Genomic DNA, 27,337 nt, shown 5'->3' with positions numbered 1-27,337 from the left:
GAGACTCTAAACTCCCTACTTCTCTTTATAGTCTTTCACAAAATGTCATGAGGTTTGCTTACTTTAGTTTTAAAAAATAGAAATATAATATATTAAAATGTATATTAAAATTAATATTTTATGGAGGAGTTTGAGTTTGTTGGATCATGCGTAGTTAGGTCAGTTCCAGTCAGGCGCTAGCCCTCTCTTCCCTTCATTTTGATGTCGGGGTAGAGGAGAATTTCAAGAATTCAGCGTCCTGCTGTTCCAGACGAAACTTGCGATGATCCCACTTCTGACACCAAGTTGTTGTGGAAGTTTTCCTGCTTTACTCTGGAGAGATGTATATAAAGTCAAATAAATGGTGATAGAGACAGTTGTCTTTTTACATTTATTTGAGATTTCAAAGGTACCAGTCCTACAGAGCACTGGTGTAGTCTGTAGGAGAGCCCAGGTTGGAAGAGAACACGTAGACATTTTATACAACTTGGTCTGGAGACTAGGTGATGAAAAACCACAGGGGACCGGGCCAAACTGCCCTTTGATGCTTGTATGGTAATAGTTATGTAAACAGAATATTGAGTCCTCAATATTCTGTCTCAGTGAGTTAATCAGTCTAATCAGGATGCGTGTGTGTCTTGTATTAACATGAAATGGCAGTTGGCCCTGGTTTGATCTAACCAACACTCCCATATTAACATCAAATGACAGTTGGCTTGTTTAACATAGGGAACTTGTACATAATTAAACAGTAGACATTTAAATTGCTATAACGCAGCTGGTCAAGGCGAAAGATGAACCGGAAACGGTCAGCGACTTTCTGACGACGGTATGGGAACAGGTCGAAAACATCACACAAAACGAAGGCTCGAAGAGACTGTGGCTGATGAAAGTAACCGGCTATCAAATCCTGCGGAATACTGCCAGAAGATAGTCCTGGAGGACTACCGAGATGAAGACGCATACCTAACCAAATGAACGGCAGGGTTAACACAAGGTAAAACCAAATATGGCTTGAAGTACAACAGAAGATGCCAACAGAGAGATACGTGAAAGCCCTCAAGGTAGTCACAGATGGGACCCGAGGAGGAATCTCTTTTGTGAAGATGTCTCCAAAGGGGCAGACAGTGACGGAAATAGATCTCGCCGTGGATGCATACGATCTTGCCCAATATATGAATGACAAAAGGAGAAAAGGGTCACAACCCACAACAATCAGGAGTCGTCCATCAGCCGAATCCCGAGACACCGAGCCCAGAGAAAAGCCCTTCCCCCGATACCAGAACAAACCAGCTCCTTATCCGAACAGACCCGAACCATACCAGAATAAACCAGCTCCTTATCGAAACAAGTCCTCCCCCTACCAAGATCAACAGCCCCTCAACCGGGATGCACCTCCACCTCCGAGGAGACAACAAACACCAAAGCCTGCGACAACTGTAAAAGCCGGGCCTACAAAGAAAGGTGAATATTTATCACCAGAGGACTACAGCAGGCTAACATCAGAACAAAGAGACTGCCCTCCGAGTTGTCCGGGAACAAGAGACAGCCGGGAGGGCATGGAAATAATGGAGTTGAAGGAGCGGGTCACATTGGAGAATGCCTACTGGGAGGGGGATGAAATCTACACGAATGTGGAAGAAACCCCCTACCTAGTGGACTCCGGAGCAGAGGTGTCGATGACCTGCGAACTCCTTGAAACAGCAGGGCACCTAAAAGTACAGTTGGCCACAGGAACAGTTGAAAAAGTGCCATACGGAATTTGGAAAGGAGTAATGTGGCTAAAAGGCCCACACAATAATATATATAATATATAACAATCAGAGACCTCAGAGAATTGAATAAACCCAGAAAGCACCGCAGTTCAGTAAGGAAGTGTCTTGGCGTTCTACAATCAAGATTGGTCCGCATAGGACCCACCCAAGAGCCACGAGGAAAAAAGGAATGGTACAAATCAGTCGACATTCCTGCAGTAACTGAGCAGAAGCTCCAAGAAAGTGATTTCTCCCCGGCTGGGAGGAAAACGCTAAGACAAATCATCACTACAGCAAAAGTAGCCCGATTAAAAAATGACTGTGGAGATTTGGGATCTAACTATGTGCACACCATCGGAGGAGGGGTACACCCTCCAGTTCGGCAGTATCCATTAAACCCAGGAGCTGTGCAAGAAATGGATGTGATAGTAAAAGAACTAAGTCCCTTGGAGATTATAAAAGAAGACCCAATAACAAAAAGCCCGATTCAGGCCGTTAAAAAGCCTGAAGCAGCAGGAGGAGGCTGGAGGCCAGTGATTCATTTCAAAGCCCTCAACCAACCAAATGCTAACCGGGCCAGCCTAATTAACCCTCAAGGGTCCCTAAAGACGCTACAAGTTAAGAAGTACAAATCTTGCATAGATTTGGCGAATGGATTATTTTCCCTGAGATTGGCAAAACAATCACAGGGAAAGAAGGCGTTGACGCACAAAGGAAAGGCGTACGTCTGGTAGAGACTCCCTCAAGGATACAAAAATTCACCGAATGTGTTCCAATCAGCCGTAATGGACGTACTAGGAGACGTAGGAGCCACCTAGCAAGACTGACGAAGGTTGTGGAAAGACTCACCACAGCAGGACTAAGGCTTAACCTGAAGAAATGCTAATTTGGACAGTTTCAAGTGAACTACCTAGGTTTCCAAGTAGCAGCAGACCTAGGACTCTCTGACGGCTACCGAGAGAAAGTAAACTAAATGATTCCCCCGACTACAGAAAACGAGCTACAGAAGATTTTGGGACTCTGCAACTATGTAAGAGATCATGTTCCACAGTAGCAAAAGTATGCCAGACCACTGTATGCCTGCCTAAGAAAAAGAGAGGGCGAAACGGATAAAAAGAACAAAATAGACTGGGTATGGACTGCTACTGATCAGCGCAACCTGGATAAACTAAAAGAAGCAATCCATGCTGCAGTAAGGCTAGAACCAAGAAGCCTCACAGTCAGACGACCGTGACCGGTGGTAGCCGCCAAATTCACATTGCTATTCAATTTGGCGGGATTATTGGTGCAAGCGGGATAGACGGTTGTATACAGGCAGTAGACACTAGGCTAAGTCTCCTCGCTAACATCTTAAATAGTCGCAGTATTATAGTTAAGGAAGAACTTGATAGGATTAGGACTCGGACCCGTTAGTTGGAGAGTTGGTCGAGACTCGCCCGTGAGGGACCAGGGCGCGACCTACGCGGATCTAACAGTTTGTTACCATTAATTCCGTTTAGTTTTATTCATAGTGTATTATGCATTGTGTCGAGCAGTGGCGGCTGAGGGGGCAGCGCTGTTTTTTTCTTTTTTTTTCAAGAAGCACTTTATCGCTCAGCAAAATAAAAGTCCAAAAACAACACAAAGTTGCCTGGTCAGAATCAATTCAGAATTTGGTTTATTGCCAAGTACATTTACACATAGAAGGACTTTGCCTCGCTCATCACCACAGGCGCGTCCGCACAAACTAGGCACACTGGCCTTTTACTTCCACTAAGAAATAATAATTTGTCCATTTCTCACGTTACATTCCACATCCACCTTACCCTTTTTTACACTCGCCATGCTGCGTTTGCTGATGTCAATGTCATTTAATATTGACGTTTTTTCACATGACCTGACCACGTGATGACACGTTCCGCTCGTGTTCTGTTCAAGGACCCTGACCTTGGCCAGGAAAAACAAAGCCCGTTTTATTCTATTGCTGACTAGATTTGGATTCATTTTTTTGGACCTCGAGGGCCAAATGGTCCGTACATTTTCTGAACGCCCCTGTTGAGAACCCCCGTAGATGAAGCTGATTTGTTTGCTTGTCATGTAACTTTTAACTTGTAATAGTATTAGAAGTAACTTGAATGACATTAATCACCACAAAATGAACTGCTGGTCAAAGGCTGCACGTGTAAAGTGATTCAAGCAAAACAATAGTTGTTTTTCAGGTAATTTTATTCATCATTCCGTCAGAAGGAAACATTTGTTCACATAAAAAGCTATACAAATATGTATTTAACATAAATTATTTTCTGCAATGAATAAATATGAAATATATTTTCTCTAATCTTGTATATCATCTCATAATCCCCTGTCTCACAAAACTGGCTCTGGAGGTCCCTGCGGGATCCTGATGCAGGTTGAGAAGCACAGACACTGCCACCTGCTGGCAGCTCCAAACATCTACACAGATTTAATGGATGGTGGAAAATCTGTTTAGGAATTATTAGTTTTTTCTCCCCTAAATTGGACTTGAACTGGTAAAAGTGAAGAAGCCTTTAATCAGATGGATATTTCATGGTGAAAATCTAAAAATACAGACGATGCTTGTTCACCCTGAAGAAGGCTGTTTGTGTTTTTAGAATTTGAACAAGAAATATCTGATGAAAGGCTTTTAGCAAGAAGAGTGTCTTATGGCCTTTTCTTCTTTGGATCCTCATAACTCCAATTGTGATGTTCAAACATCCTGCTGGCTGTTTGTGTCTTTGTTCCCTGAAAGCCGACATGTTGTTTTTCACATGATAGCATAAAATAAAAAAGTTAACAGTTAGAAAGAGGCAGCCGCCATCTCAAAAAGCAGATGATCGAGTGCCAACATGTGATCCAGGTGTCAGGTGTTATCGGTGAAAACTTGTCCCAGGATGGAGAGTCGAGCGCTGAACGGCTGAACGGGGCAGGACAGCAGGGGGGGCGTCTTCTTCTCGCCTGGTTTGAGAGCAATGCTGTCCGATTGGCCGGGGGGAGGGCTTTCTGTCTGTTGGTTGGGTGGCTTTGATTTGCTGCTGGACTTTTCCGCGGGCTCCGATAGGCTGAGCAGGACGTCTCGGAGCTCCCGTCGGTCCTGGGCGTGGCGGCTGCAGCAGTAGAGCGCCGCCGGGTCGAGAGGGTGAGCCTCCGTGTTGAAGATGAACCCCCCCGCCCCTAAAACACACTGCCCCTCCTCGCCCCCCTCCTCCCAGGACCCGTCCCCCTCTGCTCCCCCGCCGTGCAGGAAGTGGGCGGGGTCAAAGAGCAGGTAGAGGTACTTGATGGTTTCAGCGAGAAAGAAAGACTCCATCCGGTTGTCCAGCTGGTGATCCCGCAGGTCTTTAACCTGCAGGGAGGATGTTTGATTTAAAAACATTCAAACTGTTTCCATTAACTAAATAACTAAACCATGAAATTTGGTTCAGACAAACATGATCCAGAGGATGAACTGCAGTAACTGGTGATCCTCTGACTTTAATTTATGACCCAATACCTGCAAAACTAATGACATCACTTGCTAATTTTAGCACTAATCGCAGATGGGGATCATGGTAAATATTATGTATATTATTAATATTATTAAACATCAGCATGTTAGCATTGTCACCGCGTTGTTCATACCAGCATGTTGTCGAGGAGTTTTATATGAATGACCAAATAAACTTCAGACTAAAGTTTGGTCTCTTCGCCTGAAAAATGACGGATCTTACGCTGGCGTATCCGCAGGGCGTCCTGGTGATCTTCTCGATGGACTCCAGAGCGTCGAGGCCCAGCTGGAGGTAGGTGTGGTCACCTGTCGCCCTGAACAGGTACATAGCACTCTCTATCAACTCTGGAATAAATAAAACACACAGCCAGGGAGGAGTTATTGAACACATACATTAGCTGTTTAGTGGTCAGCTGCTGCAAATTACAAAGTCTGCCTCACCTACCAAAATAAAGGCTTTAATTAATTTATGTGAATCTTTGAATAACCAAATTAAAACACTTTATCACTTTTGCATCATTACGGACATTTTTGGCTTTTTTATTATTTATTTTCGAACATTTTCTGTGTTAATGCGTATGGCATCAATTTCAAAAAGGGTTGAGTTGTTTTATTTTGAAAGTTGAACCTCAGCTCCTATAATAAGTCTATAATAAACTGTGAGCCTTCAGGACACAAATGTCCACATTGAAATGCTGACTGGCTGCGAGTTAATCTTTGAACACACGATCATCACAGAATAATTCATGCTTTCTATCATATCAGGCTTCAATCTGGAGCCCTGCTTTCAAAATTGTACTTTTTACTATTTTCCACCAAACTGAGCCGTTTTCTCATGAATATAATGTCTTTGTTTGCTCCCTGGGTACATGGTGTATCAGGGCAATTGAAGGTAAAAACAACAAAACATTTGTTTAATAATATAATATTTATTATTATTTTGAAATTTTATTATGCAACTTCAATCTCAGAGAATTTGAGTTTTTATAATAACATAATATAGCCGCCTAATAATAAGAAAAATATTATAAGAAGGGTAAGGGACCTGGTTAATGGATATGGGTGCGCTGGCCCAAAAAAGGTTGAGAACCACTATTCTAGATTGTTAAAGAAATGTTTCCCTTGTATTTAGTAGATAGAAAATATAAAGAATGTTATGCAGGTATTATGTCAACAAACTCACATTTAAAGGGTTAACACTATTTAAATTAATATTTAGTATTTATTATCAGGACTGATGTTGGTTTTAAAGTAAGAAAATAATATTAATTTATAGTTTTATGGAAGTTCTTTGATGTTTCTGTCCTCCAAGGACTCTAGAGCGTCTTTATTTAAAGGGACTTTCTGTGTCTGTGTGCTGATATGTTTCCCTCCTTCTCCACGTCATTGCTGGGTAACAGGTAGGTGGACTGACCTGGCCTCAGTGGGTATCCCTCTCTCTTGTCCACAGTGTAACCCTGAGGGATGCTGTAAAACTCCGGCAGACCTCCAAACTGTCTCCACACAGAGTAATAGTTCTGGAAGGTTCTCACTGCGCTGTCCAAGTTCCCCAGGAGAGACTGGAACACAAAGGAAATGAATATTTACCAGCATTATGCATTTATCAGAAGCTTAAGTTCAGTGTACTGTTTGTACCTGCAGGCCGGGCCAGAAGGCCTCCAGAGACTGGAAAACTGGCATGGAGACGGTTCCTTTGTGCATCTGGACCCACAAGTACCAGTCGTCAAACCGGGTGTAGTTCTGAATGGCTCGATCGTACTCTGAGAAAAATCATCACATCGATGTTGATTTGAAATCCTTTAGGCTTTGTTTTTCATTCTTTATGTGTCTTTAGGATGTAGGCGCGGTTGTGTGGTGCCTTGCTCAGAGGCACGCTGAGCGAGATGAGAGGGCTGTGAGCGTTACCCAAGAACATGCTGAGCAGCTCCTCGTCCTGCAGCATGATGGCTCCTTTCACCAGATACTCAAAGTAGGAGTCGACCCCCGCTCCGATACCCGCATCCTGAGCAACCCACTTCTTAGACAGGATGTCAATGTGGTTCCCCACCTGGACAGAGAGACAGACAGGTGAGCGAGACAGACAGGTGTCCAAAGATCCTTCCTGTACTTTTGCTTTCTACATTGATACATTCAAACCTCAGGGAAGCAAAGTAGGCTGTGTCAACCACATGAAGACAGTGAGCAGAGGTATGCATACATTAACACAATAAACTGAGCTCTAAACAGACTAGTTACCAGCCCGATGTCAGATCTGGTCTTCCACAGTGCTCTCAGGGCTCGACGCGCTGCGTTCTCATATGTTGCGTCTCCTGTTAGTCGACTCAGCGTGGCGAACTCCAGGATGAAGGTTCCCACGCCGGCGGTACAAGTGACGGGTGTTTCAGTGGGACTGACGCCGTTCAGCAGGTTCACCGTACCGTACGGCATGCCGGTGGGAGTCTGGAATGCTGACATCATCAAACAACGTGTTATTGCTGCAGCAGATACAGCACAGGGATTCTTGTTGCATTTTAAGAAATGATGTAGTTACAGAGCACAACAAATGCAAACATGCTCCAGCACACTTTCTTACTTGAAAGATAAATGTATTAATTTTGGTACTACACCTTTAACAGACGAACTTTAGTACCAACACTTTTTTTGTTGAAGTTTGACAGTGTTCAGGAGTTTATCTGCAACTGTTGAGCTCCTCGTCCCTCTCATACACATCTGTCTCATGAAAGAGATGTGCACAGTGTTTGTGTGCTCATAGTTACAGAGCAGACACAATAAAATACACGTGCGTGGACCCCACAATTGGGTGATAATAATGCAGGCCCGGTGAGGGGGAAACACAAGACTGTGTGTGTGTGTTTATACCTGGCAACAGCTTTCGAGCAGCGTCCTCAGCCATCCTCAGCAGCGGTCCTGAACAGGGCCAACCGGGCTCGAGGTCCATCCCTGCACGACCTGCTAACAGGTGAGCCGACAGCAGACCACCCACCACTATACACGCACGCACACGCACACGCACACACGTTAGTTTGACTACTTAACATGAAGGTACAATTCCTCCGCCCTCTTCTCTCTACCTCTGATGTTGGTTTCGAACACGGAGGCGTTAACGTCGATGTCAAAGTCCGCGGTGTCTTGGAGGAGCGACGCCACGCGCTGAAACTCTGAGTGGTTTCCTAAAACCTTCAGACAAACATTTTGAAATGACACCTGAACTCTTTAACACACTTTCACACAGACAGGAGTCTAAAGTTTGTCTCTGATAATAATCAGACGTCATCTAAGACGTTTACAGAATGACATTTCTTTTTTATTCAGATCTTACCAGAAGAGTGTCGAGAGCATCAATGAGAGTGAGCGAGAAACTGTAGGGGAAAGATTGAGGGGAGATAATTCATTATTGGCTCATTTCTATTTGACAATATTGAATATCATCCGCAAAAGATAACAAGATCTTGACACAAAAACTGTCACACGTTCCACCCACTATTAGTTTGTTTTCACCTTGTCAGTAATTCTCTTATCATTTCAGATCCTGGTTCATCCTCACTGCCTGCAATCAACTTATTCCCCTCACCTGGTTTCCACAGCCCATCTCCTCACCTGCTTCTCATTCCCTCATTAGTTCTCTCAGAGGATATATACCAGTTCTCTCCCACTTGTTCCCTGCCAGATTGTCTTGTGTTTTCCTGCCAAGCTCTAGTTTACCTGTTTAGTTTTCCTGACCTGCCGTTTTGACCCTGCCTGCCTGTTTCTGGACTCCGATTCTTCTGCCTGCTCCTTACTGGATTTGTTTGCCTTTTGGACTGATTTACCGGTATTTGACCCTGCCTGGATTACTGAGTAAATTGAGCTGGAACTCTGCCTCACTTCTCGATGTTTTCTACCACGGTCTGTCAGACCGCATCAAGGATGAATTAGCGGCTCGGGATTGTCCGACTGATTTGGATGAGCTGGTGGCTCTCTCCATCCGTATCGATGGACGTCTGCGGGAACGAAGACAAGAGAGGGCTCGGTCTGCTGTTCCTCAAGCCCCGTTTCATCAATCTTTCCACTCACTGGGGCATGCTACTGAGCAAGTTACCGACACTCTTTCCGGCTCTCCAGAGCCAATGCAGCTTGGACGGACTCAGTTGTCCACGGCAGAACGACAGCGCCGCCTGCGGGAGAACAGCTGTTTGTACTGCGGTCAGGATGGTCATTTTGTTTCCTCCTGTCCTGTAAAAGACAGGGCTCACCAGTCATCCAGAGGGCGCTGGTGAGCCGACTTACTAACTTTGAAATGCCCTCTCGACCGTTGACACAGGCCCAGCTATATTGCTCGTGCATAAGACACACAGTTTCTGTCCTCATTGACTCTGGTGCTGATGCTCTTGCCTCTCAGCTGGGACTAGGTCGGGAGGCTCTGGAGAGGCCCATTAATGCCACAGAACTAGATGGTCGTCTACTCTGCAGGGTTACACACCGCTCGACTCCACTCCAGATGACCTTGTCAGGTAATCACAGCGAGAGTCTCACCTTTCACCTTATCCATGCTCCACATCAGCCTGTAATTTTGGGGTTTCCTTGGCTAAGGAGACATAATCCACACATAGACTGGTCTTCAGGAACTATATTACAGTGGAGTGCTCATTGTCATGCTGTCTGTCTTAAGTCTGCAACCCCATCTACTCCTAGTCTGCCTGTCACCTCTGAGTTTCCAGATCTTTCTGGAGTTCCCAAGGATTATCTGGATCTTAAGGATGTGTTTAATAAGACGTGGGCCACCGCCTTGCCACCACATCGAATCTATGACTGCGCTATTGACCTGCGTCTAAGTACTTCCCCTCCCAGAGGTCGACTCTTCTCGCTATCGGCTCCTGAGACCAAGGCCATGGAGAGGTACATCAATGACTCCTTGGCTGCAGGAATTATCCGACCATCTTCGTCTCCAGCCGGAGCTGGGTTTTTCTTTGTGGGAAAGAAGGACAAGACCCTGCGTCCGTGCATTGACTACAGAGGACTCAATAACATCACCATCAAGAACCAGTACCCTCTCCCGTTAGTTTCCTCTGCTTTCGAACTGTTACAAGGTGCTACTATGTTCTCCAAGCTCGACCTCCGCAACGCTTACCATGTGGTGAGAATCAGGGAGGGGGACGAGTGGAAGACGGCCTTCAATACTCCTAGTAGACATTATGAATATCTAGTCATGCCATTTGGTCTCACTAATGTTCCTGCAGTCTTCCAGGGATTAGTCAATGATGTTCTTCGGGATCTGCTCAACGCATGTGTCTTTGTGTACCTGGATGACATTCTGATTTTCTCCAAATCTAAGCAGGAGCATGTGACTCATGCACGCCTAGTTCTCCAGAGGCTTTTGGAGAACCGTCTGTTTGTAAAGGCTGAGAAGTGTGAATTCCACACCTCAGAAGTATCATTCCTGGGATTCATCGTCAACGCAGGTAACATCCAGATGGATCCGACCAAGGCTGTCACTGACTGGTTGTCTCCTTCAACACGAAAGGAGCTTCAACATTTCCTGGGTTTTGACAACTTCTACCGGAGGTTCATCCGTAATTAGCTCGGTGGCAGCCCCCCTCACCGCCCTCACCTCCCAGAAAGTGCTCTTCCGATGGTCCCCTGTGGCAGAGGAGGCCTTCTGTAAATTGAAGTTACGTTTCACTTCAGCTCCCATTCTCATATTCCCAGATCCCACTCTCCAGTTTATCGTGGAGGTGGATACTTCGGACACCGGTGTGGGGGCAGTTCTTTCTCAGCGATCGGCTGAGTATCAGAAGGTTCATCCTTATGCCTTCTTCTCCCGGAAGCTGTCTCCGGCAGAGAAGAATTATAATATTGGGAATAGGGAGTTGTTGGCAGTAAAACTGGCACTGGAGGAGGGAACAGAGCAGCCATTTGTGGTCTGGACAGACCACAAAAACCTGGAGTACATCCGTTCAGCCAGGCGGCTGAACTCTCGTCAAGCAAGGTGGGCTCTCTTCTTTAACCGTTTTGACTTTTCACTTTCCTACAGACCGGGTTCAAAGAATGTGAGACCCAATGCCCTTTCCCGTCAATTCCAGTCGGAGAGTTTTCCATCCAGTCCGGAAGGTATCCTTCCTTCTGCATGTGTCATCGGTGCAGTAACTTGGGACGTGGAGGACAAGGTAAAGCGCTCCCACGCTGAACATCCTGCTCCCAGTGCTTGTCCAGATGACAGTTTGTTTGTTCCTGCCAGTCTCCGTGCTCAGGTCCTCCAGTGGGGTCATTCGTCTCGCCTGGCTTGTCACCCTGGGGTGAGACGCACCCTAGCGCTGCTTCGTCAACGCTTCTGGTGGTCTTCCATGGAGGCGGACACCAGAGGATTTGTCGCGGCCTGTCCGGTCTGCTCTCAAAACAAGACGTCTCACCAGGCCCCCTCCGGTCTTCTCCACCCCTTGCCAGTTCCAGCTCGTCCATGGTCCCACATCTCGTTGGATTTTGTCACTGGCCTACCACTCTCTGACGGTAACGCAGTCATACTCACTGTCGTTGATCGATTTTCCAAGTCTGCTCAATTCATTCCACTTACCAAATTTCCTACTGCCAAAGAAACAGCGGAGATTATGCTCCAACAGGTGTTCCGACTTCATGGTCTGCCCTGTGATGTGGTCTCTGACCGTGGTCCACAATTCACCTCTCGCTTTTGGGCTGAGTTTTGCAGGCTGCTGGGGGCCCCTGTCAGTCTGTCATCCGGTTTTCACCCCCAATCCAATGGTCAGGCAGAAAGAATAAACCAAGAGATGGAGACAGCTATACGCTGCCTCGCTTGCCGCAACCCCTACTCCTGGTCTAAGCAGCTCTTGTGGATCGAGTATGCCCACAACACACTCTCTCACCCTTCCAGTGCTCTCGGGGATACCAGCCACCACTCTTCCCAGAGCAGGAACGTGAGGCCAGCGTTCCCTCTGTGTAGGTCGGTGTCGACGCACATGGAGACAGGCTCGCCTCACACTCCTGCGCTCTTCAGATCGTTACCAACAATCCGCCAACCAACGTCGCATTCCTGCCCCCCCTGTACACGCCGGGGGAACGGGTCTGGTTGTCTACAAAGGATCTACCCCTCAGAGTAGAATCCAAGAAGTTGGCTCCACGTTTTGTGGGTCCATTCCCCGTCTCAAGGGTCATCAATCCTGCTGCTGTCCGTCTTCGTGTACCGCCTTCCATGAGGGTTCACCCCACATTCCATGTATCCAAAGTCAAGCCTGTTAAAAGAGAGCCTGTTTCAGCCCTCCCCCAGACCCCCGCCACCCCCCCGGCTCATCGAAGGGGGACCTGTTTACTCGGTTCGTCGCCTCCTCAAATCCCGGCGACGTGGTAGGGGAGTGCAGTACCTAGTGGACTGGAAGGGTTATGGTCCTGAGGAGCGCTCATGGGTTCCGACCCGCCACATTTTGGGGTCGTCCCTCATCAGTGACTTTCACCGGGCTCATCCTGGTCAACCTGGTGGGACGTCAGGAGCCGTCCCTAGAGGGGTGGGGGTTCTGTCACACGTTCCACCCACTATTAGTTTGTATTCACCTTGTCAGTAATTCTCTTATCATTTCAGATCCTGGTTCATCCTCACTGCCTGCAATCAACTTATTCTCCTCACCTGGTTTCCACAGCCCATCTCCTCACCTGCTTCTCATTCCCTCATTAGTTCTCTCAGAGGATATATACAGTTCTCTCCCACTTGTTCCCTGCCAGATTGTCTTGTGTTTTCCTGCCAAGCGATCGTCTAGTTTACCTGTTTAGTTTTCCTGACCTGCCCGTTTTGACCCTGCCTGTTTCTGGACTCCCATTCTTCTGCCTGCTCCTTACTGGATTTGTTTGCCCTTTGGACTGATTTACCGGTATTTGACCCTGCCTGGATTACTGAGTAAACTGAACTATATTATATTCTGTCTGTCGTGCTTTTGGGTTCAGTTCTTTCGGTTCCAGCGACCCTTACAAAAACAGAAATTGCAGCTAAAGAACAAACATTTGAACAAACGATTTACAGACTTTACAATTGTAAATATAAAATGTAATCATCAAAAGATAAAAACTGTTTTCTTGTGTCAGAACCATCTAATGAATAAATAAAGTAAAAGACTAAAAATATGAGCAGACCTGCGGTATTTTTAAAATCTATTTATTAAGTTTGAGGGTATCATTTTTCAGCATGTCACCTTACCTGCCCCAGGTGTCCTGTCCATCACAGGTGAGTGGGCGGAGCTCGTCGTAAGGGAAAGCGTTGTCAAGGTAACTGTTGTAGGCATGGTAGAACATGGATTTGATGCGCTGTCTGGAGAATGAAGCAGGTTGCAGACAGGATGCAGGTTAATGACAGTTTTTCATTTCAAGTCTGACATTCATTGATTCTTTAGTTCATTTTGTAAACTTTATAGACATCGAGGTGAAGTCCCTCCATGGGACCTTAATATGGGGAAAATATGTATGGAAGTTAAACGGCGAGACACAAAATAAAAATTTGATCCCGTTGGAATTGAGCCATGAGTTACACAAAGGACTTGGTAAGTCAAGAAAGACTCATTTTGAAAGAAACTGTTGAGTGTGAAAATACGTCATTAGAAAGACTGAACACCCAAAAGGTGCGTAAGTGACGTCATAACTTTCTCTCCCTGAAGTGACGATGCCTGCAGCGAGAAACCAACTAACAGAGCTGCAGCTCTCAACATGGCTGGAAGAACAAAGTGAAATGTGCAATGGTGGCGGCCGCGTTGGTGATGTATATTGTGCGACAAACTGCGAATTTCATGACTCGCAAATTATCTTTTAAACTGACAAACATCATATGTGTAATTCATGGCACAATTCAAACAGGATCAAAATGTCAACTGTTCAGGAACTGTGGGAAACCGTCTCATCTGATGCAACAATACATTTTTGACAATATCTTGAAAAATGCAAGCAAAACGATTAATTGATCTCACAATTTCTGATTAATCGTGCAACTGTTTTATTTCAGGAAGAGTACATTTAGATATTGCTACTTTTCCTCATGTAAAAGATCTTCATTTCAGTCTTCTTCCTCCACTGAAATCTACTTTAAAATGCAGCTTGTGTTGTTAATTACTATGTACTAAGCGTCTTTGAGTTATTAGAAAAGTGCTATACAAGTATAATGTATTATTAATAATTAGAGAAACATTTAATTCCTTTACCATGACCATTTTCTGAAGATGCTCTTGTTTCTAAAGTACTTGAGTATTTCATTTGTATGCAACTTTATACTTATACTTTACATCTCAGATATATTGTGGTTTTTCCTCTATATTTGTCTGACAGCTTTAGTTACTTGTCAGTTTTCCTGTCCAGTTAAACCATGTATCTCTATATGTGTTGAGTGTTTGTGATAAACTGAAGGATGAAGTTTCCTTTATGTGTTGATACGATTATCCTCCTTCTTCAGATAGTCTTTAAAAAGCCTCTTGGATCAGCTGGAAAATGCATCGTCACAAAGCTGTAAACAGGCTGTTTTTCTGGGAAACTCATGAAAAGTTGACTTTTCAGAGACGCGTGGTTCTCACAGGAAAGAGACAAAGATACAAACATATGATGATCTTATAGAATATGATGCATTGTGTAGATTACACTACAAACAGGATGTAAAGGAGGTAAAACAACTGCAGCAGGAACATGTAACACACACATTAATGCAGCAGGAACATGCAACACACATTAATGCAGCAGGAACATGTAACACACACAATGTAACAGGAACATGTAACACACACATTAATGCAGCAGGAACATGCAACACACATTAATGCAGCAGGAACATGTAACACACAATGTAACAGGAACATGTAACACACACATTAATGCAGCAGGAACATGCAACACACACATTAATGCAGCAGGAACATGCAACACACATTAATGTAACAGGAACATGTAACAGGAACATGTAACACACACATTAATGCAGCAGGAACATGTAACACACACATTAATGCAGCAGGAACATGCAACACACACATTAATGTAACAGGAACATGTAACACACACACATTAATGTAACAGGAACATGCAACACACACAATGCAGCAGGAATATGTAACACACATTAATGCAACAGGAACATATAACACACACATTAATGCAGCAGGAACATGTAACACACACAATGTAACAGGAACATGTAACACACACATTAATGTAACAGGAACATGTAACACACATTAATGCAACAGGAACATGCAACACACACATTAATGTAACAGGAACATGTAACACACATATTAATGTAGCAGGAACATGTAACACACATTAATGTAACAGGAACATGCAACACACACATTAATGTAACATGAACATGTAACACACACATTAATGTAACATGAACATGTAACACACACATTAATGCAGCAGGAACATGCAACACACACATTAATGTAACAGGAACATGTAACACACATTAATGCAGCAGGAACATGCAACACACACATTAATGTAACAGGAACATGTAACACACACATTAATGTAACAGGAACATGCAACACACACATTAATGCAGCAGGAACATGTAACACACATTAATGCAACAGGAACATGCAACACACACATTAATGCAGCAGGAACATGTAACACACATTAATGCAACAGGAACATGTAACACACACATTAATGCAGCAGGAACATGTAACACACACAATGTAACAGGAACATGTAACACACACATTAATGCAACAGGAACATGTAACACACACATTAATGCAGCAGGAACATGTAACACACACATTAATGCAGCAGGAACATGTAACACACATTAATGCAACAGGAACATGCAACACACACATTAATGTAACAGGAACATGTAACACACATATTAATGTAGCAGGAACATGTAATACACACATTAATGTAACAGGAACATGCAACACACACATTAATGTAACATGAACATGTAACACACACATTAATGTAACATGAACATGTAACACACACATTAATGCAGCAGGAACATGCAACACACACATTAATGTAACAGGAACATGTAACACACACATTAATGCAGCAGGAACATGCAACACACACATTAATGTAACAGGAACATGTAACACACACAATGCAGCAGGAACATGTAACACACACATTAATGCAGCAGGAATATGTAACACACACTTTAATGTAACAGGAACATGTAACACACACATTAATGCAACAGGAACATGTAACACACACATTAATGTAACGGTAACATGTAACACACATTAATGTAACAGGAACATGTAACACACGCATTAATGCAGCAGGAACATGTAACACACACATTAATGCAGCAGGAACATGCAACACACACATTAATGTAACAGGAACATGTAACACACATTAATGCAACAGGAACATGTAACACACACATTAATGCAGCAGGAACATGCAACACACACATTAATGCAGCAGGAACATGTAATACACACATTAATGTAACAGGAACATGCAACACACACATTAATGCAGCAGGAACATGTAATACACACATTAATGTAACAGGAACATGTAACACACACATTAATGCAGCAGGAACATGTAATACACACATTAATGTAACAGGAACATGCAACACACACATTAATGTAACAGGAACATGTAACACACATTAATGCAGCAGGAACATGTAACACACACATTAATGCAGCAGGAACATGCAACACACACATTAATGTAACAGGAACATGTAACACACACAATGTAACAGGAACATGTAACACACACATTAATGCAGCAGGAACATGTAACACACACATTAATGCAGCAGGAACATGCAACACACACATTAATGTAACAGGAACATGTAACACACACATTAATGTAACAGGAACATGCAACACACACATTAATGCAGCAGGAACATGTAACACACATTAATGCAACAGGAACATATAACACACACATGAATGCAGCAGGAACATGTAACACACACAATGTAACAGGAACATGTAACACACACATTAATGCAACAGGAACATGTAACACACACATTAATGCAGCAGGAACATGTAACACACACATTAATGCAGCAGGAACATGTAACACACACATTAATGTAACAGGAACATGTAACACACATTAATGCAACAGGAACATGCAACACACACATTAATGTAACAGGAACATGTAACACACACATTAATGTAGCAGGAACATGTAATACACACATTAATGTAACAGGAACATGCAACACACACATTAATGTAACATGAACATGTAACACACACATTAATGTAACATGAACATGTAACACACACATTAATGCAGCAGGAACATGTAACACACACATTAATGTAACATGAACATGTAACACACACATTAATGTAACATGAACATGTAACACACACATTAATGTAACATGAACATGTAACACACACATTAATGCAGCAGGAACATGTAACACACACATTAATGTAACATGAACATGTAACACACACATTAATGCAGCAGGAACATACAACACACACATTAATGTAACAGGAACATGTAACACACACAATGCAGCAGGAACATGTAACACACATTAATGCAGCAGGAACATGTAACACACACTTTAATGTAACAGGAACATGTAACACACACATTAATGCAACAGGAACATGTAACACACACATTAATGTAACGGTAACATGTAACACACACATTAACGTAACAGGAACATGTAACACACGCATTAATGCAGCAGGAACATGTAACACACACATTAATGCAGCAGGAACATGCAACACACACATTAATGTAACAGGAACATGTAACACACATTAATGTAACAGGAACATGTAACACACACATTAATGCAACAGGAACATGTAACACACACATTAATGCAGCAGGAACATGTAACACACATTAATGCAACAGGAACATGCAACACACACATTAATGTAACATGAACATGTAACACACACATTAATGTAACATGAACATGTAACACACACATTAATGCAGCAGGAACATACAACACACACATTAATGTAACAGGAACATGTAACACACACAATGCAGCAGGAACATGTAACACACACATTAATGCAGCAGGAATATGTAACACACACTTTAATGTAACAGGAACATGTAACACACACATTAATGCAACAGGAACATGTAACACACACATTAATGTAACGGTAACATGTAACACACACATTAATGTAACAGGAACATGTAACACACGCATTAATGCAGCAGGAACATGTAACACACACATTAATGCAGCAGGAACATGCAACACACACATTAATGTAACAGGAACATGTAACACACATTAATGTAACAGGAACATGTAACACACACATTAATGCAACAGGAACATGTAACACACACATTAATGCAGCAGGAACATGCAACACACACAATGTAACCGGAACATGTAACACACACATTAATGCAGCAGGAACATGCAACACACACATTAATGTAACAGGAACATGTAACACACATTAATGCAGCAGGAACATGTAACACACACATTAATGTAACAGGAACATGTAACACACACATGAATGTAACATGAACATGTAACACACACATTAATGTAACAGGAACATGTAACACACACATTAATGTAACAGGAACATGTAACACACACATTAATGCAGCAGGAACATGCAACACACACATTAATGTAACAGGAACATGTAACACACACAATGCAGCAGGAACATGTAACACACACATTAATGCAGCAGGAATATGTAACACACACTTTAATGTAACAGGAACATGTAACACACACATTAATGTAACAGGAACATGTAACACACACATTAATGCAGCAGGAACATGTAACACACACATTAATGCAGCAGGAATATTAATACAGAAACATCAGATCTAATAGTGAAACACTGACAGGGAAAATTTACTGCAAAATCTATATTCATAATTTGAAGTACATATTGCTGATTATACTCGCATATTTTTCCTTTTACTATGTAAGGATTTGAATGCAGTACTTTAACTTGTAGTGGAGTCTTTTCACAGTGTGGCATTAGTACTTTTACTGAAGTAAACTACTGAATACTTCACTGTATTTCTCTGGATGTGTTTCAGTGTGTCTGTGTTACCTGACAGCAGCCATCTCCTCCTCAGTGAACTGACGAGCCGCCGCATCGCTCAGCAGCCAAACTAACAGGGTCACGCACACGGGAGATCGCATCGGGAGACACGAGTGGACACCCGGGAGCGAGCCACAGGTGAATACAGATACAGGAAATTGAATAAAACACAAAGAAGTGAAGGAAACACACGAGCACAGGTAGATTTCTGCTGTTGTTGTGTCAGCTGTCAGGAAGTGAACGATGTGCGCATGCGTCGGCCGTTCCCGTGACGTATAAACTGAGTTGAGTTGCGTTCAAGAGCAAGCCGTTATTTTTTACAGTTTTAGCTCATTTAAAAATCCACCAAACAAACGGAAGAAACCGTTAGAGAATATGAGCTAACTGATAACAGAATAGCTACATTAGCTAGGTCTTGTTTTGGTGGTAAAAAAACAAAACGTTGATAAACGTTATAAGTTTCAATGAATTCATTCACAACAAGAGTTAATCTCCTGTCTGACACAATATCAACTAATAATGAAAATTCCTTCCTTTTTTCATCCATCGATCATCGGCTAGATTAAATATGAATAAGTGGTTACTCATTATAAATGAATGGATGACAAAATGTTTTTATTTGGCAGATGCACCTGAACCTGGCAACTCGTACACTGAGTTGTGTAGCGGATGTGTGTTTAATTTAATAAGAGTATTGAAATCGTATGAGCTCAATTAAGACTCTTTTGACATAAACAGCTGCTGAAAAATCTGAAATAAAGTCACCTCTGGCCCAACCTTTACACATCTAAGGTTTTCACTCAAGTCTGATGTATATATTTAAATATACCCCACAACTACTTATGTTGTTACTACTTCTTGCATTATTTATTAATGTTTACTAATGCCGTAGTTACTTTAGCTTTTTCCACTTCTGGTATAATTAGTACTATTACTGACACTGCTGCTTTTCCTGCTGCTACTTTCACTACTGCTAATGTTACTACAGTGATGCTGACATCAGCTATGACATTGACTACAACTACTGACCTCTGATCCTGCTGCAGTTTGACAGTTAATTTCATGGTAATGGTTTGATGCTAATGTTGCTTGTGTTGATGTGAAGCCCTTACAAACCGGTAACAATCACTAAATCCTGTCATCAACCTCATATATTACTGATACTACAAACAACCATCAAACAACGTGTTATTACTGCAGCAGATACAGCACAGGGATTCTTTTTGCATTTTAAGAAATGATGTGGTTACTGTGAAGTAAATTACTCCTGATTGCATTAATCCGCACTTGAAAGACTATCATATGTATTTGTCTACCTCAATCAATATGTATTTCTGCACTATTATGCATTTTCTGCACTGTATGTATTACAAGCACAATACTGTGTGTATTACAAACATAATATTGACTGTAGGAACACTTCCCCTTTAAGACAACAGGTCAACAACCATCACTTCCTGACTCTGCTGACGGAGAAGCCTGATGGCGCCAACGGCGACCAATGAGGAGGAGGACAACGCCTACTCCATGTGTTAGATGTGATGTTTTACAACTCTTTGAACACACCTGAGCGGACCCGTGAGACAGCAACCTGGATGCATCTTAGCCATCCAGTCTGTGGTAACGGTGATGTGATTGGTGTCCTCAGCTAAGAGTATTTTCTATGTTTGACTTATCACGTTAATAAATATATCGATTTAACTAGAAGATTGCTGTTTTGATTCGACATTTAAGCTCCTATACTTCATCTTTTCCCTCAACATTACAGAGCACAACAAATGCAAACAAGCTCCAGCACACTTTCTTACTTGAAAAATAAATGTATTCATTTTGGTACTACACCTTTAACAGACCAACTTTAGTACCAAAACTTTTTGTTTTCAGTGTTCAGGAGTTTATTTGCAGATGTGCACAGTGTTTGTGTGCTCATAGTTACAGACATACACAATAAAATACATTTAATATAAGATTAAATAATAATAAACAAAACAGATACAATGTGACTTCATAGGATATAGTTGACAGATGAGGGAAACATTATATCAAGAAAGAAAGAAACAACAAGCGGGTAGCAGAGATACACAAACACACACAATCGTCTTAACTGTCACATCTAACCGAGGGATCATCAGAAATGTTGTGTGTTGTAAACCTCACACAGTTTACACATCTTTTACATTACATATTTTTCCTTAACCAGATTCTTACATTTGGAGTTAGTTAAGTTATCATCCTTTAATCCCTTGTAATGTATTTAATTGTTGACTCGCTTATTATTACGATAAAGTGTCTTTCTTCTGGAATATGGGATCAGTGCATAGATCTGCCCTCACTTCACTTTGGTGACACGAACTTATTCTTATTCATCAAACTAACAAACATCGAGTGAGAACAGACGTGTCCTCCAAACAACTTCCGATCGCAGTTCAGATTTGCAAAGATTTGCATTTAGTTTGGTAGCACATAAACAAATTGAAGCCTATTTGTGTAATTTATTCTAGTGACTTATGAAAGGTGTGTGTGTGTGTGTGTGTGTGTTTATACCAGGCAACAATTTTCGAGCAGCGTCCTCGGCCATCATCAGCAGCGGTCCTGAACAGGGCCAACCGGGCTCAAGGTCCATCCCTGCACGTCCTGCTAACAGGTGAGCCGACAGCAGACCACACACACACACACACACACACACACACACACACACACACACACACACACACACACACACAGGCTAGTTTGACTACTTAACATGAAGGTACAATTCCTCCGCCCCCTCCTCTCTCCCTCTGATGTTGGTTTTGAACACGGAGGCGTTGACGTCAAAGTCTTTAACACACTTTCACACAGACAGGAGTCTAAAGTTTGTCTCTGATAATAATCAGACGTCATCTAAGACGTTTACAGAATGACATTTTTTTTTCTTCAGATCTTACCAGAAGAGTGTCGAGAGCATCAATGAGAGTGAGCGAGAAACTGTTGGGGAAAGATTGAGGGGAGATAATTCATTATTGGCTCATTTCTATTTGACAATATTGAATATCATCCGCAAAAGATAACAAGATCTTGACGTTATACAAAAACAGAAATTGCAGCTAAAGAACAAACATTTGAACAAACGATTTACAGACTTTACAATTATAAATATAAAATGTAATCATCAAATGATAAAAACTGTTTTCTTGTGTCAGAAGCATCTAATGAAGAAATGTAAAGTTAAAGTAAAAGACTAAAAATATGAGCAGACCTGCGGTGTTCATGAATCATCACACTGCAGGAACATGCAACACACACATTAATGCAGCAGGAACATGTAACACACACATTAATGTAACAGGAACATGTAACACACACATTAATGTAACAGGAACATGCAACACACACATTAATGCAGCAGGAACATGCAACACACACATTAATGTAACAGGAACATGTAACACACACATTAATGTAACAGGAACATGTAACACACACATTAATGCAGCAGGAACATGTAACACACACATTAATGTAACAGGAACATGTAACACACACATTAATGTAACAGGAACATGTAACACACACATTCATGTAACAGGAACATGTAACACACACAATGTAACAGGAACATGTAACACACACATTAATGCAGCAGGAAAATGCAACACACAAATTAATGCAGCAGAAACATGTAACACACACATTAATGTAGCAGGAACATGTAACACACACATTAATGTAACAGGAACATGTAACACACACATTAATGCAGCAGGAACATGTAACACACACATTAATGCAGCAGGAACATGTAACACACACATTAATGTAGCAGAAACATGTAACACACACATTAATGTAGCAGGAACATGTAACACACACATTAATGCAGCAGAAACATGTAACACACACATTAATGTAGCAGAAACATGTAACACACACATTAATGCAGCAGGAACATGTAACACACACATTAATGCAGCAGGAACATGTAACACACACATTAATGCAGCAGGAACATGTAACACACACATTAATGTAACAGGAACATGTAACACACACTTTAATGCAGCAGGAACATGTAACACACACACATTAATGTAACAGGAACATGTAACACACACATTAATGTAGCAGAAACATGTAACACACACATTAATGCAGCAGGAACATGTAACACACACATTAATGCAGCAGGAACATGTAACACACACATTAATGCAGCAGGAACATGTAACACACACATTAATGTAACAGGAACATGTAACACACACTTTAATGCAGCAGGAACATGTAACACACACATTAATGCAGCAGGAATATTAATACAGAAACATAAGATATAATAGTGAAACACTAACAGGGAAAATTTACTGCAAAATTAATATTTTTTACTTTCATAATTTGAAGTACATATTGCTGATTATACTCACATACTTTTCCTTTTACTATGTAAGGATTTGAATGCAGTACTTTAACTTGTAGTGGAGTCTTTTCACAGTGTGGTATTAGTACTTTTACTGAAGTAAACTACTGAATACTTCACTGTATTTCTCTGGATGTGTTTCAGTGTCTCTGTGTTACCTGACAGCAGCCATCTCCTCCTCAGTGAACTGACGAGCCGCCGCATCGCTCAGCACCCAAACTAACAGGGTCACGCACACGGGAGCAGGGACACAGGAAATTGAATAAAACACAAAGAAGTGAGGGAAACACACGAGCACAGGTAGATTTCTGCTGTTGGTGTGTCAGCTGTCAGGAAGTGAAAGATGTGCGCGTGCAAATTCCTTCCTTTTTTCATCCATCGATCATCGGCTAGATTAAATATGAATAAGTGGTTACTCATTATAAATTAATGAAATACCAAATGTTTTTATTTGGCAGATGCACCTGAACCTGGCAACTCGTACACTGAGTTGTGTAGCGGATGTGTGATTAATTTAATAAGAGTATTGAAATCGTATGAGCTTAAGCTTGAAGCCCTTACAAACCGGTAACAATCAACAACCTCATATAAAACTGATACTACAAGGACCATTGGTTCTATAACTACAGCACTACCACTACTGTGACTGCTCAGGCTAAAATAGTTCCATTAGTATTACAGACGTCTCACAAGTACAAGTACCACAGCTACTATAGCTGGAACTGGAAGCTGTTAGTAATGCCACTGATTTCATGTGTCTGGACAATTGTTCCTTCAAATTCATTTGTTAGCCTCCCTGTTGATTTCAACATGTATAGATAACTCCCTGAACACCTCATGACCTCTCACATTATCCCTCTATTTATCCCCCATCATCCCACCATGGATGAATATTTATTCATTTATTTTTTGTTAGTTCATGGCTGGCACCTAAATGATGCACATGTTACATTACAGTTCATTTAGCTGGCGCTTTTGTCCAAAGCGACTTACAATAAGTGCAAACAATCATGAGGATTGAACTCCGAACAGCTGATATCTTTAGTACATTAGCTTCAAATAGGTGAAATCATTTAAGTGCAGAACAATAGCCTCAAATAAGCCAAACCAATGTAAGTGCAACATACAAAGAACAGATTTATTTTATTTATTTTTCTACTTCATTGGCTGAAGTAAAGTTGAAACAGGTGAGTTTTCAGTCTGCGACGGAAGGTGTGACAGCTTTCTGCTGACCTGACATCAATGGGGAGCTTGTTCCACCATTTTGGAGCCAGGGTAGCAAACAGGCGGGTTTTGTTTGAGGGGAATCTGTGTCCCGCTCGCAGTGAGGGAGTAGCGAGCCGATTGGCCGATGCAGAGCGAGGTGAGCGAGCTGGGGTGTATGGTTTAACTACGGCCTGGATTTAGGAAGGGCCTGATCCATTCACAGCACGGTAGGCCAGCACCAGCGTCTTGAAGCAGATTTGGGCCGACACAGTGAAGGGAGCGGAAGAGCGGTGCAGTGTGGGCGAACTTGGGGAGGTTAAAGACCTGTCGGGCTGCTGCATTCTGAATGAGCAAGGAGGTAGTTGCAGTAGTCAAGGTGTGAGATGACAAGAGCCTGGACAAAAACCTGCGTTGCCTTCTGAGTCAGCAGGGGACGTATCCTCCTGATGTTATAAAGAGTGCGTCTGCAGGAACGGGTTGTTGCAGCGATGTTGGCACTGAAGGACAGTTGGTCGTCCAGTGTCACACCCAGATTCCTTACAGTCCAAGTCGGCCTGTTCGTTAGATGTTTTGTGTTGTGTTTGTACTTCCTGTTTTACTTTGTTAATTACCTGTTCTCTGTTGTTTCTACTTCCTACCCCCAGGTGTCCCCAATCTGTTCGTTAGTGTCCTCACCTGTGTCTCGTTCCCTCTCAGTACTTGGTGTGTATATAGAGTCTGTTTTGTTTGTCTCTCGTTGCCAGTTCGTCTTCGTACTTCGATGTCAAGAGTTCCAGCATTAGTCCCGTCTTCCTGTTTCCCAAGCGTTTGATTCCCCGGCTTCCTCAACCTTGTTTCCGTGACTCGATTCTGCCCTTGCCTGATCCTTGTCTGCTGTACTGCTACGCTGAGTATCTGCCCGTGTACCAAACCTGTTTCCGTGACCCGACTCTGCTCCTGGATTACCCCTTGATAATTTGTATGATCAACTGTCTATGCGTGTACCATAGCAACTGCAAAGTTTTCAGTAAAGACTATTCCCATTCAACACTTGTCTGCCTCTGTGTCATGCAATTGAGTCCCACCTCCCTTCCGTCTTGATCGTACCGTTACAGGGTGCTGGTGAATGGTTGGCCGGTGGTAACCATCCAAGGTGGATCACTTGGAAGTGCAGGATGAGGTCAGCTGATGGTGGATGATGTTGATTTTGGTGTCAAAGAATTGCAGGAAGTCGTTGTGGTGGTGGGTGGAGACATCTGGAGGGAGAGTTGTAGCAGGTTGTAGGTGGCTGACTGTTGACAAGAGGGTACCCCCATTGAAATTGTCAACACCTACAAATACTTCGGCATCACTATTGACGACAACCTCTGCTTCAAAATCTTTTCAGGAAACTGAAATTAAAAGCTGGGCTTCTTTTTTTAGAAACAAGGCCTGCTTCTCCACCAGTGCTAGAAAACGGCTTGTAGCTGCCACATTCTTGCCGCTCTTGGACTATGGACTATACTTCATCTGCTCTGAGGTTCATAACCAACTGTAAACCCCTCACACACCGTTGCACACTGTACTTTCTAATCCAGCGGTCCCCATCCTTTTATGCGCCACGGACCGGTTTCATGTAAGACAATATTTTTAAGGACCGGCCTTCAAAGTGTGGGGGGATAAATATGACGAAATAAAATTATACGACCGGCATAAAAACAAATATAAAGTGTATAAAAAAAACTCACCATTACGCTGAATTAGACGGAGCCCTGAGCTTGTGTCTCTGCAACGAGCCAGTCCAATATAGGGGCATGTGACATCACGCTTAATTCCCAACCCGTAAATCAGCCATGTTGGATGATATACACAAACAAGACGGCGCCCGTTCACGTGTGAGTTGCAGAGGACTCCAGAGAGTCACAATACTTTGAAGTCGGAGTTGTATTGTTGTTCGCTTTCGACGCCATTGTTGATTTGTTTTTCATCCAAAATGGCGTCGCACACATACGTCACACAGTTTTGTCACGTGTTTGCACACTACCTATAGTAAAAGGTTTCTTCTCTTAGCAATACGGTTAGTCACTAAGTATGATGCCCTCAGTGCACTCGCATGTGTTGATGTGGTGACCATCAGTAATTGTTTATGTCCTTCTTGTTCATGTTTTTTTCTTTCAAAAAACGCCAAGGGCTTGTCTTTTAATGGCGGGTGCTTGGTCTCAAGGTGCGGAAGCAGTTTTGAAGGCTTCGTTGCCTCATGTGCGAGCCTGTGTATTATGCAGAGTGGCGCATGAGAATCACCTGTAGCGATAAACGCGTATTTTAAGTAGAACTTCTGATATTGTCTTTTAAATGCAGCTTTCTATTTCTTGGAAGGCTCTTCTTCTTCTGCCTCCTCATTGGGTATTTTCCAAAAAAGCTCCTTAAAGACGTTTGTTTTCCACTCATTGTTGCTTGTGCGCTTACATTTTGAAGTAAAGTATCACGTGACTGAGATGGATGTATCTGG

General features: G+C 42.6%; 1 protein-coding gene and 1 long non-coding RNA gene across 3 annotated transcripts; one reads left to right on the top strand and one right to left on the bottom strand.

Moving 5' to 3' along the window:
- Window positions 1–3,920: 3,920 nt before the first annotated feature.
- On the bottom strand, window positions 3,921–19,491 carry edem2 (ER degradation enhancer, mannosidase alpha-like 2). 2 transcript variants are annotated; one of them, XM_029435195.1, is made up of 11 exons: window positions 19,278–19,491; window positions 13,391–13,501; window positions 8,537–8,576; window positions 8,289–8,394; window positions 8,077–8,202; window positions 7,453–7,664; window positions 7,123–7,264; window positions 6,853–6,977; window positions 6,632–6,776; window positions 5,441–5,562; window positions 3,921–5,076 (listed from the first exon to the last, which is right to left on the bottom strand). In XM_029435195.1, exons 1-11 carry the CDS (start codon window positions 19,367–19,369, stop codon window positions 4,594–4,596), a joined length of 1,704 nt encoding a protein of 567 aa, XP_029291055.1. In that variant the 5' UTR covers window positions 19,370–19,491; the 3' UTR covers window positions 3,921–4,593. The 2 variants fall into 2 exon arrangements, with proteins under 2 accessions (XP_029291055.1, XP_029291056.1); XM_029435196.1 differs by lacking the exons at window positions 13,391–13,501; window positions 19,278–19,491 and adding an exon at window positions 12,754–12,805.
- LOC115010585 (uncharacterized) lies at window positions 7,246–23,877 on the top strand. Its single transcript, XR_003832495.1, has 3 exons — window positions 7,246–7,284; window positions 21,816–21,912; window positions 23,809–23,877. It is a non-coding gene; the product is annotated as an uncharacterized LOC115010585 (long non-coding RNA).
- The last annotated feature ends 3,460 nt before the right edge of the window (window positions 23,878–27,337 follow it).

The sequence above is a fragment of the Cottoperca gobio genome, chromosome 7 (genome assembly GCF_900634415.1).
Source record: "Cottoperca gobio chromosome 7, fCotGob3.1, whole genome shotgun sequence".
NCBI classification, from domain to species: domain Eukaryota; kingdom Metazoa; phylum Chordata; class Actinopteri; order Perciformes; family Bovichtidae; genus Cottoperca; species Cottoperca gobio.
Note: the sequence above shows the minus strand (reverse complement) of the source record. Positions and strands in the feature narration are given on the sequence as shown.

Coding starts and splice junctions, on each gene's coding strand:
- edem2 (XM_029435195.1), bottom strand. CDS start 19,369: ATGCGATCTCCCGTGTGCGTGACCCTGTTAGTTTGGCTGCTGAGCGAT. Junction 8,395..8,536: donor ATGCTCTCGACACTCTTCTG/GTAAGATCTGAA, acceptor GTTTGTCTGAAG/GTTTTAGGAAACCACTCAGA. Junction 7,665..8,076: donor TGCTCGAAAGCTGTTGCCAG/GTATAAACACAC, acceptor TGATGATGTCAG/CATTCCAGACTCCCACCGGC.